At 33.5% G+C, this 16248-nt stretch overlaps 1 protein-coding gene across 1 annotated transcript; it reads left to right on the top strand.

Moving 5' to 3' along the window:
• Nucleotides 1–4087: 4087 nt before the first annotated feature.
• LOC145015943 (RNI-like superfamily protein) lies at nucleotides 4088–6444 on the top strand. The gene is made up of 12 exons (XM_078974409.1): nucleotides 4088–4291; nucleotides 4418–4477; nucleotides 4639–4722; nucleotides 4822–4952; nucleotides 5032–5107; nucleotides 5201–5271; nucleotides 5359–5445; nucleotides 5588–5660; nucleotides 5740–5807; nucleotides 5897–5965; nucleotides 6068–6173; nucleotides 6268–6444. The coding sequence occupies exons 1-12, from the start codon at nucleotides 4115–4117 to the stop codon at nucleotides 6331–6333; spliced, it is 1068 nt and encodes a 355-aa protein (XP_078830535.1). The 5' UTR covers nucleotides 4088–4114; the 3' UTR covers nucleotides 6334–6444.
• The last annotated feature ends 9804 nt before the right edge of the window (nucleotides 6445–16248 follow it).

The following is a 16248-nucleotide window of genomic DNA, read 5'->3' as shown; positions in this document are numbered from 1 at the left end:
ACTCATCCCTCCTTGATCCCTGGCATCCCAAAGATTCTTACTTGGACTGTACACCGCCCCGGTGTTTTCAATAGTACGGGCCCAATACTACTATCCGCACCGTATCAGTATACACCCCAAGTCCTCCTCTTCGGATCCCAAATCCCAAGTACTCTACTATGCATAATCCACTCTCTAACAGATCTTTCATAAGCTCCTCACTGCTACCTACTCACTCTCAAGCATCTCATAGCAGCTCACCTCTCCTTAGGCTAAGGCATCACAAATCAGGCCACTCTAGTCCTAATAGGAATACCTAGCCCACTCTAGCAAGAGAATACATCATATCAATCTCATAAACATATAACATAAGGGTATTTTGGGAAATCACCGTTCGGACGCTGACTGATCGTACACACGTTTCTGCTCTGTGTTTCTCTAAAAATCTTTTACTTCTTTTAGAAAATTTGGTTCTCTTTTGAAAATATTTTTCCAAATCCTCAATTTGAGTTCAAATACTCCCGAAGGTGTACCCGAACCCCTCAAACCAAGGCTCTGATACCAACTTGTAACACCGTAAATTTTCAAAACAATTTTTCGCATTTATAAAACATAATTCATTGGTATATCATAAAAACATCATTGTTTGAAACTCAATTTATAACATATAAAATATCCCAAGATCTCATATCATGAAAATCCCGTGTGTGTACTGATCAAGCCGACGCCTTCCTGCGTTCCTCACTAGTACCTGAAATACATAACACAAAACACTGTAAGCACAAAGCTTAGTGAGTTCCCCAAAATACCACATATAACACATATTAGCCACTCGAGGCTATAACTCTGTGGGTCCGTGCACCCAAACTCTGTGAACCCTCAGGTTCTAACTCTGCAAGCATGCACAACATAAATCACATAGATAAATGCAGTACAACAAACAATATATATAAAGCACTGTATCACATAACTCTATTTACCTACTCAAGGTAAAGTATAGTGAGAAGACTCACCTTGTGTATCTCGGTAACTCGTAAACCCCTGAAATCACTAGTGCTCGATCTCCCGAGATATAGTCCTCCTATAACACAATACATCTCTAATTAACACTTTCCCAACTAAGGTTGACTAACCCTATCAAGTCAACACCGGTCAACTATGGTCAATGGTCAACGGTCAACCCCAACTCGCCGAGTCTGGCGTGGACTCGCCGAGTCTCTATGGGCACCCGATTCCTCTGAGTCCCTTCCGACTCACCGAATCACTCACCTAACTCGGTTACTCAACCCCTGGTTCAAAATCCCTGAACAACCTGCACCAACTCGTCGAGTCTGCCAATGGACTCGGCGAGTGCATCCCATGCACAACCCCAAACGACCTTCTGAGGTCAGATTTGTTCCACCAACTCATAGATCCAGTCCTTCCAAGCTTATTTATCACGTAAAGTTCATGTCTTGGCGCTCATATCACACCTAATGACTCATAAATGGTGTTTTGACCTCAAGCACAAAGATCCCAAACCAAAACCTCCATGGATTCATAAAATCCTTGGATAAAGGGACACTCTGGACCTCCAAGGGTCCAGATCCAGAACCTAACTCGCTTAAGGGACCAAAGGAGCACTAGATCTAGCCATAAAAGGGCTCAATAAGCCCTAAATCAACATGAACATCACCTCAACAGAAAAGGGTTCGAAATGGTACCTCAAATGTGATGTTCTAGACCTCAAATCTTCAGGAAGTTAACCCTCTTGCTTCCTCTTGGCTAAAGCTTCCTTTCCCTTGCTAGACAACACCTCAAAGGTTGATAATGGCTCCTTCTCTCACTCCAAACGCTCAAGTGCACTAGGGTTTCACTCTGGGGGCTGGTGAGCACAAATGATGGCCATAAGGCCCTTTAAATAGGCCCCAAACCCGAGAAGTTAGGTCAGGAGCCTAAAGACCCGAATGTTGACGACGAAACGGTAGGTAGGCCTTAAGTCGAAACATACTTATTAATGGTGGAGAGACCATAGTACGGGAGCCATTTGTTTGTATGCATGTATATGTATTGTGATATATGATATATTGGGGAACTCACTAAATGTTTTTCAGATAATTTTTCAAATAAAGGGAAGGTTAATGCATGATTGTACACACACAGACATATAAAGACTTTCACTATTTTATTTACTATGGATTAAATGTATTAGTTTTAAAATGATTGTTAAAATATATTTACTTTAAAGTGTGAATTGGTTTTGTTGTTTTACATAAATGAAAATTTTGTATTGGAAATATGGGAACGTTATAAGTTGGTATCAGATCCTTGGTTTGCGCGAATTGGATAAACACTCGTGTGAATCCAAACTCAAACTAATGATCTGAAATTTTTTATAAAACTTTTTGAAAAAGAATTTATATAAAGGAGAAGATGCGACGCGTACAGTCAGCCGGAGCTGAGAATTTAAAAGTGAGTTCCAGTATGATTATATTATGTTATTATGTGAATCGTAAGAAATGCATGCTAGTATATAAACTAAAGAATCTTTTTAGGAATTGCATGTTAGAATTGCCTTATAATTAAAATGCATGTAGTCTTAGAAATAGTTTTTATATGTTACTTGAAATTGAGCTAATATTATATGGTGGTTAATGTATACTATAATCAAGGATGATTAGGATCTTATAGATTTAGAATATTTAATTCACCTTACTTTTTGTTTTTTGTTTGCTTGTGGGCTTAGGGTAGAATCATTTATTAGACTGTCTATTTAATCCTGGATTATGTAAGACTTGTATGCACAAGGCAATTATATATATATATATATATATATATATATATATATATATATATATATATATATATATATATATATATATATATATATATATATATATATATATATATATCAGTAAAATTTCAATTATGAATATCAACATGGATGTAAGGAATTATATAAAAGTTAGGATATGACTTTTATAAACACTGAGTGTGTGGTAAAGTCTAGCAGTAAATGAGTATAGTTACGTGGAAACAACGGGACAATTCTTGGATCACGTGTAGTTAGGTGTGGAAAGGTAGTATGGGCCATACTACCAGAAGCATAAGATCCATACGAGAATCATAAAAAGTCACAAAGTTGCTAAGGACCTAGAAAAGAAAATTATATATAAGTCCGAGTTAGTCCTATAATTTGGAGTTCACTTTTTCATCAAAATCTTTAGTATGGTGATTATCACAAGAGGAAGCGGTTCTAGATCGGAGGGATTAGCTCCTAGCGATAACAAAATTGTAACATCCCAATTTTCAAGGTCAAAAATTTTGTTTTTAAATAAGTAGTTTATAAACTCGTTTTCCAAAAACAATATTGATAACATATCAAACCACATAACCATAATAAAGATGTCTCAAAATCATATCATCAATAATAATAAAATCTGAGTACAATCCCATGAATCACATAGTGCGGAATCTGGTGTGCGTGTGATGTGCTGCTACCGCGCAGGATCCTTCCCCTTCGTTGAAGAAGTACCTGAAACAAAACTGAAAACTGTAAGCACGAAGCTTAGTGAGTTCCACCATCTTACCACATAGCAAACATACTGTCGGACAATTCTAGGGTGCCCGGCCTACCTTGAAAGGAAGAAGAACAAAGTCTATGAATACCAAAATCGAGGACGATGGCCCTGATGTTGGCTCTACCATTTGTCTTCTCCGCCACCCCCTTCTCTCTCTCTCTATGACACCCACCACCACATTGGGATCTCACCTACACTTTTTAAGATTCTGGTTTTGGAATTAGAACGTAGGAGAAGTACATGACGTTAATGACGAAGAAGAAGCTCCATTGTAATTGTTCGTAAGCCCTTACGTCCCGATGTAAACTTATGGATTAGTTCTATCTTTGTGACCATTAGGTTTTGGCTTACGTGACAACGATGAATCGACTCACCACTGAGTCATTGTTGACTCACTTGTCTAGTATGACAAAGCACTTCAACCTTCAAAAATGGTTAAATGTACCAAATTAACGGTAAAAAATAAGTTCATACCCTTCTAAGGAAAAAAAAAAAAAAAAAAAAATTCTCTGTTGTCTCAATAACCTTTTCTATATTTACCTGGCTAGGGAGAGAAGAAAGTAGTTAGAAAAAAAATGGGGGAGAGTGACGCCGCAGTGGTGCAACAGCAAGTCTGGAGCAGAGAAACAATGCCGAAGGTGATGAAGATTATAAGCACCAGACTCAAGCTTCCTCAGCGAGACCTTATATCTCTTCTTCTCGTCTCCTCGTCTCTCCACCGTACTCTCGTTTCCTCCGCTTCCCTATGGCTGGTAATTGTAATCTGTCTATCGTCCCCTTACTTCCAAAATCATGATTTGAATAATATCCCTAATTATAGATTTCAAATTAGGTTATATTTATGTTGGCGTTTGTATGTGATCTTTTAAATTGAGCAGGTTCTTGATTTTCATGAGATGAACAATGCCGGAGATCGACTTCTAGCTGCCCTTTCGCTGGTTTGTTCCAATTCCTCTTCTTCGAATTCGTTTATCTTCTTTGTTAGCGTTAGGGTAAAGCATGAACAAGATTTAGGTTTTCCAAGAATTGGAGTTTTACTCAATCTGTAGAAGCTTGTGCTTCTGGTCTCTCCCACTATTTGACTTTCTATGTATTGCAGACGAGATACCATCACGTCAAGCAGATAAACCTCGAGTTTGCACAAGATATCGAAGATAAACATCTGGACATTCTTAAGAACAAGGTAACATACTGTTGAGATTGTTGTATTCTATATCTATTATCTACAACCCAAATTCATACCATTGTTATTCCCAAATGAACACGAATGTTCAATTCTCAGTTTGCAGGTTCCCTTCATCACCTGGAGCAGTTAAATCTTAACGTCTGCCAAAAAATCTCTGACAAGGGAATTGAGGCTATAACTGCAGTCACTCCTTCTTTAAAGACATTCTCCATCTACTGGAATGTAAGGTACATAAATTTTCCCCTAATTTCCTTTTTTCTCACCATATCTCATAGCTACCCTTCTTGATACTATTATTTGCTTCAGAGTTACAGATGTTGGCATATCACATCTGGTGAAGAACTGCAAACATATTGTTGAGTTGAACTTAAGCGGCTGTAAGGTATATTACAGTTTCTAAGTCATATAGATTTATTCTAGTTTTTTAATCTTATATATTTTTGATAAAAAAAATGCAATTGATGTGGGATAACAGGGTATATCAGATAAAAGTTTGCAAATGGTTGGAGACAATTATCAGCATCTGGAGTTGCTAGATATCACTAGGTATGTTATGTTGATTCTTGAAATAAAAAGTTTCAATCTTTATCATCAAAACAAATATTAAACTTTTATCAACTCTTGATTATGTAGATGCATCAAGATAACAGATAGGGGTTTGCAACATATCATGTCCAAATGCTCTGGACTCAAGAGTCTAAATCTCTATGCTCTTTCAAGGTATCTATCTATCTATCTATCTTTCATCAGTGAAAAAGACGTGAATGCCCTCTCATCATTGAAAATATCTCTATTACTTCATACTGTGTTACTTCACTTACTTGATTTAATGATTTATGAAGAGTTCATTTATTTTTTTTAGCTTCACAGATGAAGCTTATAAGAAACTTTCACTTTTGAGCAATCTTAGATTCTTAGATCTCTGTGGTGCTCAGGTATATATATTATATGATTGTTTTACTTTTCACCTATGATTCGCCAAGAAAAAATAATTTTTTTTTTTTTTACAAACAGAATGTATCTGATGAAGGCCTTTTCTCTATAGCCAAATGCAAAAATATTCGTATCCTCAATCTGACATGGTAATCTATATTCTATTATATTTCCCATAATCACACAATATTTATAATATTTGTGTTTATAATGTTTTTGTATTAAATATTTGTTAAAGGTGTGTACGTGTGACTGATGTGGGTGTCATAGCCATAGCCAAAGGTTGCACCTCTCTTGAATATCTTAGGTAAATCAACACATGTTGTGGTTACTTATTTTGGTATTTGTTATTATTTATTAATAAATAATATTAATAATAATAATAATAATTGAAAATATTGAATGCCAGCTTATTTGGAATTGTGGGAGTTACTGATAAGAGTCTAGAAGTCCTCTCAGAATTCTGCTCAAACACAATCACAACACTTGATGTGAATGGATGTATTGGCATAAAGGTATCTTAAATCTTATTAATAGCAATTTACTTTTTGATTTGTCTCATTTTATATAGAAAGGGTAATATTGGAAAAATGTTGATTAATCTTCTAGAAGCGTAGCCGTGAAGAGCTTCTTCAGTTATTTCCATATCTAAGGTGCTTCAAGGTTCACAGTTGAGTGTTTAATTCTACTTTATATTTACAATTGAGCTTTTTTGATTCCCTTGTATTTTGTATATTTTGTGTTTTTGTATATCATGTTATTCGTAATTGAATGATGAATATAATATCTCAACTTCTTGAAAAGCAAATTCACAATAAAATCATAAAAGGAGTTGTATTAGACATAAGGGGAAAAGGAAAATATTTTATTCAAATCTAATTTTAAATCTTCTAAAGTAAAGCCTTGATTAAACCTTTTTAATCTCAAGATTTCATGGGGCGCAGTTGTAAACACAAAGACAAGAATAATGGCCGAAAAAGCTAGAAAGTTCACAAACTCCATTGCCGTTGTATTTTTCATAACACTCTTTACGACAATCTGTAAGGATACAGTCGTTTGGATTCAACACTTGAGCGCATCTTTTCTGGCTATTCACCATTGAAACTCCAGCTGAAAATGAGAAAGAATAAGCACGTTACACACGATATATATTTAAAATATAAAAGTTAAGTATTACGTATAAGTTGGTTTTTCCAACATGAAACTAAACAATATGTTTGTTGTGAAGACATGAGATAACGAAGGAGACAAACCTACAATAACAACAATGAAAAGCAACATGCAAAAGTAGGTGCACTTAGACATGGTTAAGAATATGGACAAATACTTAACTAGGTTTAGGACATGGGATTTCTGAATGTTCATTTAAATAGAGGGATTATACGGAGGTTTTTTTTTTCCTCTTTCTGTTTTACTTCTTAGAACAAGGAAACAGAAATACAATAATTGAAGCTAATTAATGCAAACATAACTTCCTAAGGTAATAAAGAGTTTTAAAATTTATCATATATTCTACATTGAGCTTGGTAGCGTTTACGTGGCCTTGTCACACACCGTGCCGCATACTCAACAGTTTTGTATCGTGTTCAACCCATCTCCCAACTACCAATCAACGACCATTTTTTTTTTTTTCAATTCTCGAACCCTATAAATACAACCCTTAAAAACCATTTTATACCGCTTCAAAACCTTCTTCTTTCTTCTCCATTGTCTTTCATCTTTATCTTTGGGAATTTTTGAGTCGGTGATAGAAACGACCATGAAGGTTATTCAATTCATTGAAATGAAGATAAAAGAACTACGTCAACGGGATACAGAAAATGCGAGGAGAAAAAAAGAACATATATAAACAAAGTCGTGAAGGTGCCAACCAAAGCCTCATGCACGGTTATTTTGGTGAGCATGCGATTTTTCAAGGCTATTTTTTCGATGGCGGTTCAGTATGAACAAATATTTGTTTTAGTGTATAGTCAAAGATGTCACAGAAGTGTGTTCATATTTCCAACAACGCACAGATACAAGAGCTACAATAGGTTTTAGTCATTTATAAAAATACACAATCACACTTCGCATGCTAGCATATGTCACTTCCCCCTGATGCCTTAGATACAAGAGCTACAATAGTATATCCGCACGTACCCAGGCCCGGTCTTGACGGTGGGCAATCCGGGCGGTTGCCCGGTCCTAGAATATATATATATATATATATATATATATATATATATATATATATATATATATATATATATATATATATATATATATAGGGTTAGGTTCATTTGAGACCACTTATATTTTGTGAGACCGTAAGACGCATTTTTTTTTTATTTTTTTTATTATTTTTTATTTTTCTAGTTAATTCATGTTCCAAAAATAATATTTAAAAAAAGAATTTTTTAATTTTTCCATTTATTTTGCATTTTAAAATTATTTTTAGAATATATGTACAGTGTAATATTCTATTTAGAATATTTCACGTATTTTTAAAAAAAAATAGAATTTTTTTTATTTTTTTTTAGTTAATTCAAGTTCCGAAAATAATATTTAAAAAAAGAATTTTTAGATTTTTCCATTTATTTTGCATTTTAAAATTATTTTTTAGAATATGTCGGTGTAATATTCTATTTAGAATATTTCACGTATTTTAAAAAAAAAAAACGGAAATTTTTTTATTTTTTTTTTATTTAATTCAAGTTCCGAAAATAATATTTAAAAAAAGAATTTTTGAATTTTTCCATTTATTTTGCATTTTAAAATTATTTTTAGATTTGGTCTCACGGTCTCATAAAATTAGAATGGTCTCAAATGAACCTGAACATATATATATATATATATATATATATATATATATATATATATATATATATATATATATATATATATATATATATATAAAGAGAAAAAAAACCAACTTATATAAAAATGCTAGGAAAAATATTTTTCTTTAAATTAGCTGTTTTTGTAATGTTGTGACTATATTTTTTTTTCTTCCTTTTTAATATTAATAGTGAATTTTATAACGGTTTAACTATTTTCAACTTTAGAGACCCATTTTTTATTTTCGCCCTGGACCCACTATATATTTGGACCAACTCTGCATGTACCGTATTAGAACACATTCACAAATTTTGCAAATATGTAATGAGATTGTATGGTCCATGATATTGTCGTAAACCTACTTATAATGACATCAAACAATTATATAATCATCATGCAAATGTTCATTGCATTCACTGGGGGATGGAAAAATTATCCAAATTCATGTTATAATCAATATACCCGAAGTGATCATGGCTATCCAATAGTCATATTTGAAGTTGTGGCCTCATAGGATTTGTGGACATAACATGTCTTCTTTGATGTCATGGTGCCCTGAATGATATAAATGTTCTTAACTTTATTCCGATATCATATGAAATGGGACTTCACAGGACTACAGTTCTAATTAATTTACCTATTTTTTTTGTTGAAATATCTAACTAAAAAATCACAAATAATTATTGATTTAATTTATCTAATTTGTATTAAAATATGAACGGCTACTTGAACATATAAATCAACCATGAAACGGTCACACCAATCTCCAAAAAATAACTTCTATAACGAAGTTTGTGGATGAATATAATTAAAAAAAAAAGTCAGTATATGTGTTTAATTAAGCACTTGATTATGCAATCATAATAATTATTATGCACATATATTTGGTAAAATAACTGTGTGATTTTAATACATAACTTAACAAACTTCGTTCATTCAGATTAAGGAGAGATTAAACTTGTAACACAAGATAAGTGATGTTTTTTTTATTAGTACACAATTTATAAATTAAGAACACTTTTAAACTTACACGGTATAATTTGTCAAGTTGGTACCTAGTAATATTTTTGACGATAAACCCTATATTTAGTAGCATAATATGTAACAGTTTGTTAATTGACATATAATTAAATATAATATTATGTTTGAAGTGAATAATATTTTTCATAAGCTTTTTCATATATGGATCAGTTTCAACAACAAAACAAAGTAAAAAAAAACATGGTGAACAAGATCTCACGTTATTGATTGATGCTAATTATAAAGTTTTCTTCATACACAACAATATATGCTTTAAAATGTTGTACAACTCATAAAACATAAGTTGTTGTACATGGAGAAAAATTGTAGTGTACCTATCACTACAAAATTATAAAAAATGAATCATAATATTATATAACATCAAAAGAAAATTAATACCATAAAATAATAAATAATAATTGTAATTTTGATAAGTACATGTATTCAAGTTTCCTTTTATCCATAAAATGACAAAAAAATGTAATAAACCCTAAGACTTGAAATTTCATTATTTTTGAAGCTTCTTGATTAATGTTTTCTTGATCGAAGAATTGAAAAAATAAAAAATAATTAGATATATGTTACTAGTATTTAAACGAGTGTAATCAATCATTAAAGCAAGACATTTTCGAATTCCACATTTAAGTATTTTCACTGATTGTGTGTAAACATGGCAACATCTACGTATTATTGGTTCCTGCTCATGGTTATCATCGTGATCATAGGTTAGCCCACATGTTTCTTCTTGTTATTATGTTTTCAAATTTCAAGTCATAATTACTTTAATTTGAACAATGTGCATGGTTCGTGTTCATTATAAGATTTGATACACAATATTTTCATGCTTTTCAAACATGTTATGCCAATGTTTCGTGAAAAATTATCGTACAGGAGCTTCTATTATCTCTTATTATTGATGTAAGATACATGCATGTATTTAGTGATATCTATTTTTATAGGAATATATTTTACATATGGTATAATTTTATTTTCTTATTTATTTTGTAGATGGAGTTTCAATAGTCAATGGGCAAGAAAGATGCATGGAGGTGTTCAATCCAAATTATTGTAATCTTGCTGAATGTCGTCAACAATGTTTTGAGAGACTTAATGGCAATGGATTTTGCTCCGGCTTCTCTGGCCATTATTCTTGTGTTTGCATTTACAATTGTTGATGGGTCTAAACAATGAAATTATCCTATGAACAAACCCTGAAGATATCTAGCTACTTGGTTTAATTGCAATCAGATCCAAGTTATGTTTGTATGGATCTTTACTAAATAAAGGAATAACTATTTTTTATCCTTATAAATATCTCGGTCTAAAGTGATTATGATCCCAAATTTTGTTAGATATTTAGATACTGGGTTTCAGATAGCAACAATAACCCTTGCATAATTCAAGGATCGTGTTATAAAAACATTGTCTAATTCTTCTTTTAATAACACTTGTATGTCTTTGTTATGCAACGTTCAAGTCTTCATATATATATATATATATATATATATATATATATATATATATATATATATATATATATATATATATATATATATATATATATATATATATATATATATATATATATATATATATAAAATGACGATCAGTAGGGAAAACGGTTCCCCGCCAGGGGTGATGCCCCTTGGAACTCCACCAAGGGCGTTGCCTCCGATCTCGTGTTCCCATATCCTCTTTAACTATCTAATTGTGCATTCTGCACCTCCTATACTGGAATATAACTAAATGAAACTCAACCTATCTTGAATAAAATCTTGTCTAACCTAAATATATTTATGACAACAAAATCAACAAATTTGTAACAATTTGGGTTGTAATTATTTGGTAAGACATGTGGAAGATATGGTGGATAACATATTGACTCATGTTTAAACTCAGCCCTTGTAGCCATGAAGGTTCACCGACAGTGACTCCAGGGCATAAAGCAAAGCCTCATGTTTGCAGCAATGGATTAATCGATGCGTGAAAGCTGACCGAAAAACCCTTGTTAGGGAAGTCCCCATTTCAAAAAAAAAAAAAATCAATAAAGTTGTGGATACACAAGAATTATGAATATATATTACACGCCATTCCGATCCAAACATATTTTGGAACCATGACCAAAAAACTGAAAATTTTGGCCTATTTTTGCTTATATTAAAATAAATAATAAAAATGCATTTATAATGAAAAACAATAACAATCATGTATTATTGTATACGCCAAATAAACTTAAACAGTACACTAATTTACTAAAGACTAAACTGCAAATTTGGTCCTTGTGGTTAGCAAAAAAGTGTGGATACGGTCCAAAATCTTTTCGACTTGTATGGATGATCCAAAATCGAAAACATTTTGTGGTTTTGGTCCCTGATAAAGTTAAAATGACTACTTTCCCTTTTCATTTTATTTTTACATTTTTAATGTTTTTTTACTATTATTATAATTCAAAAATAAAAAAAAAATTATCAAACCCCCACCCCTACCCCTCCATCGTACCCTCCTATTAACTCTCTCTCTCTCTCTCTCTTTGACTTTCTCTCTCTGACTCTCTTTCTCTTTCATTGACTTTCTCTTTCATCTTCTTCTTCCTCACATTCATCCGTAGACTCAAAACTCCATACACACATATCTTAGAGGATGAATCAAAATTAAACTCTAGCTTCATTTTCAAAGGTTGAATCCAATCAAGTTTTGATCTGTATGATATCTCTTTGACTTTTTCTCCCATCTTGTTACTTGAAAATCAGACCTGTCTTCTTCTTCCTTACATTTCACCAGAAAATCAAACCCAGATGAAAAAGAAACACCCTAAACATTATATAAGTAAATCAACGTGGTGATGGCAATTTACATCTGTGGAAGAATCAAACACCCAAATCAAAAAACGTAAATCAACAAAAATCAGTGGCAATGGTGATTGTTGTTGCAGTAGTGGTGGTGTTCGGTGCTTGGTGGAGATGATGATTTAGGCCATTTCCGGTGGTTGAGGAAGAACCCAAATCAAAACTGAAGTTGTTGGTGGTTGAGGAAGAAGATGAATGGGTATTTCAGTTTGTTGAACTCATCAGTGGCAGCAACTTGGATTCTCCGTAGCTCCCCAACTCGTCAATGGCTGTTGGAATTATTTTGTGTCTTGAGGAAGAACAAATGGAAGAAGTTGGTTCCAATTGTTCATTGGAACTTCTCACTTAGTATGTAATTAGGTCAAACCCCTGCGAACTACCTATTATATATATTCTATAGAAGTGAATATGAGAGAAAAAGCTCTTCTTTCACATAGTGGGAGGCTGGGCTTCTCTCTTCCCAATTCTTCCTCCTTTCATATATATGTTATGACTTAAATTTGATACTATTGATCGAACCTAAATGTGAATTGTTTCTTATTCACTTTTGCATTGAGAATAAAAAGTTGGGGAAAAGAAAGTTCAAAACGAATCTTTGAAGACTTAGTGGTACAATTTTGAATTATAGAGGTGAGAGAACAATGGAAGCGATAAGGGAACATCAAGAGAGGTGGTTGGTACGATATTGAAATGGGTGGGAGATAGAGGGAGGTAGAAATAAGAGTGTTTGGTGAAAGCAAGTGTGTGAAGTATGTGTTGGGTTTTAGTTACAGAGGACAAGGGAGGAAGAGAGAATGAAGAAGTCGATGAGAGAGAGAGAGAGAGAGAGGGATAGATACTTTTATTTTTTTATTTTATAAATATTCAGTAAATATTAAAATAATGTGAAAAAGAAATTAAAGGGGCAAAATAATCCTTTCAACTTTTCCAAGGACCAAAACCACAAAAAGTTTCTAATTTTGGACCAATGGTGCAAGTCACAAAGATTTTGGACTCTATCCACATTTTTTGCTAACCACAAGGACCAAATTTGCAGTTTTGTCTTTACTAAAAAACTTATTCAAGGTTTTTAAGAAAATCAACATTTATAGATTTAACTTATATAGTTGAGTAATGGTCCTTATGGTTTAGGTTAATTTGCACGTTTGGTCTCTAATTTATTTTTTTAACTCGAAAGGTCCCTAACTTAATTTCTTTAGATAAACGCACCCCCTCTCCACCTTACCTTAGTTACCCATAATTTTTCTCTATTTAAATAATAGTATTTTTAGGTAAGACAATGACCAAATGCGTAACAAAAACAAATAGTAGGTTTCTAGGGTTGCATCTACAACATAGGAGTATTAGAATGCTCAAAACCCATCAATGGTATCAGAGCCTAGACTTGTTTTCTTTATACTTGATGCAAGTTGCTGAAAAATGTCAAAAATATACTAACTGTTCAGTGGACTCGCCGAGTCCATGGGGGACTCGACGAGCCCAAGTGTAAACTCATCCTACTCGTCGAGTAGGTTCTTGCACTCGGCGTGTAGGAGGCCCTGTGTGCAGATTTTCGAGTTTTGTTGCTAGAAATGGACTAGAATCGTTACCCTAAACTATTTTGGACTTGTAAAATCTGTTTTTTGATGTGGTAATGATTATGCTAATCCATTTTCAAAGGTTATTATCAAAGTTTCAAGTTATACATATGCTTATGTGATTCTTGAGAATTTTTGATATGAATGTTCATGCTTATGAGTTTTGGTAGATCATAGGAATTATTTGCAAACTGTTTGTTAGTGTAATTCTTGATCTAAATGGCATTTAATGGACTCGATAACTTGTCCTCAAGTTATGGAATTCTAAAAGTCTTTTCTTTAAAACAACTTAAAATCATAAGTTATAGAAATGAAAAGTTTTGAATAGTTTCAAAACTTCACCTCAAGTTTTGGAACATGTAAAGTCACTTTGGAAAACTTTAGTTCCAACCCTTAGGATTTTAAAAGTTAAAATTCAACCCTTATACTATTATAATATTAATGGTTAAATTGTATATATATATATATATATATATATATATATATATATATATGTATGTATATATATATATATGTATGTATGTATAAGAACAAAGTCAGTCTTACCGTTAGTAGACCTCATTCACGAAGCTGGTCTATAAGGGGGTATAAGGTTGTTGCCTATAAAATGGCAGCTTAATGGGTGTCCACTCTCACCCACCGCTTCCTTGACTAGTGGAGGGTCGTTAGCCGAACGGGTAGGAGAAGACATTAATTCTCATTATAAGTATAATGATTATTATAAAGTAACTAAACCTTTTAGAAATTCCCAATCTTAGTTACTTTAGGAAAATGTGAAATTGATGCTAACCCATGAAATTACACTTTGTACAATTACCAAGTCGTTAGTAGAGTGTGTGTGGTTAACCGACTCACTAACTTGGACTAGTAATGGTGACAAATGGTGGCTTAATATTTATCATAAATCAGTGGAGCGTGTGTGGTTAACCGACACATCGATTAGGTGATAAAGTTAAGAGTACCAAGTTAATTTGCATGGTTATTCACACCATGTTTGTGATCCTCGGCATCCCAGTCACAAACTTGAAGGGAATTCTCGAGATTTAAACATGCCATTGAATTGTTCAATAAATCTCAAAAGATCTAGGAGTTTTCAAACCAATTAAAAACTTAATAATCCTATTTCATTTTTCGTGGTGGAAATTGGTAAATCGTCATTTACCTACCTTCAAATATTTTATAGCTTGGATTACGACATCCTTTTTCCAAGTTATAAAGTATTGTGTTGGGTCCTAGCCTTAATATTACATTTGGGTGTCTTATTAAGGATTCTTTATCTAATCTAAACTTGTCTTTCTTCCTTTTTCAGATGTCTTCCAACAATGCTTCTGGCTCAAACCCTACTGGCTCATTCTCTCTCTTGAATCTTTGTGGGAGAGTCATATTTGATGGTTCCAACTTTAATGATTGGATCAGGAACATCAGGATGGTCACACATTACGAGGACAAGGAATATGTCATTGACAAGGATCTAAAGGAACTTGATGAGTCTTCTGCTACTCCACAGGAGATCGCTAACTTTAGGGCTCTTGAGAGAGATGCTACCAAGGTGGCATGTATCATGATGGCCACAATGATATCTGAACTCCAAAAGCCCTATGAGGATTATTACCCTTTTGAGATGCACCAAGACCTGATGGAAAGATACCATCAGAGTGCTCGTCAAGAGACGTATGAAATAATCTCTTCCATGATAACAACTCGAATGAAGGATGGTGAAACCCATCACAAGCCACATGCAGAAAATGCAAAGGTTTATGGACCGTTTGCTGAAATTGAATGTGAACTTCCCTGAGGAGTTATCTATTGACATCGTACTACACTCTTTACCTCCTTATTATTATCAGTTCCGTATAACCTATCACATGAATAAGGAGGAGGTCACACTCATCAAGCTTTTGAAGACCACCGAAAGTGGTCTCAAAGGTAAATCGGTTGTTACCACTCCTACTCCTACCACCGCCCCTGTTTTGGCAATCAGGCAGGGAAAAGGGAAAAATAGGAAAACCCCTTCGAAGGGTACCTAGAGAGAGTCTCTTGATGGCTCCTCTTCAAGTGGAACCAAAAGTGGTTCTACTACTCCGTCCTCTGTCCCTGAGGATGCATAGTGTTTCTACTGTTAGGATAAAGGGAGCTGGAAGCGAAACTTCCCTAAGTACCTGCAAGAGCTTAAGGATGGGAAGGTTAAACCTACCCATGAAGGTATTTACACTATATTGTCTAATAACTCACCACATGCTAATTCTTGGGTTCTGGTTACAAGCTGTGGAATTCACATATGTTCTGTGATGCAGGGCCTAAAAGAAAGTGAGGATGTGGAGCACGAGAGA

Source organism: Lactuca saligna, chromosome 9, assembly GCF_052625555.1.
Source record: "Lactuca saligna cultivar CGN05327 chromosome 9, ASM5262555v1, whole genome shotgun sequence".
In the NCBI taxonomy this organism is placed as follows: Eukaryota; Viridiplantae; Streptophyta; class Magnoliopsida; order Asterales; family Asteraceae; genus Lactuca; species Lactuca saligna.
This window is presented reverse-complemented; position numbering and strand designations above follow the sequence as displayed.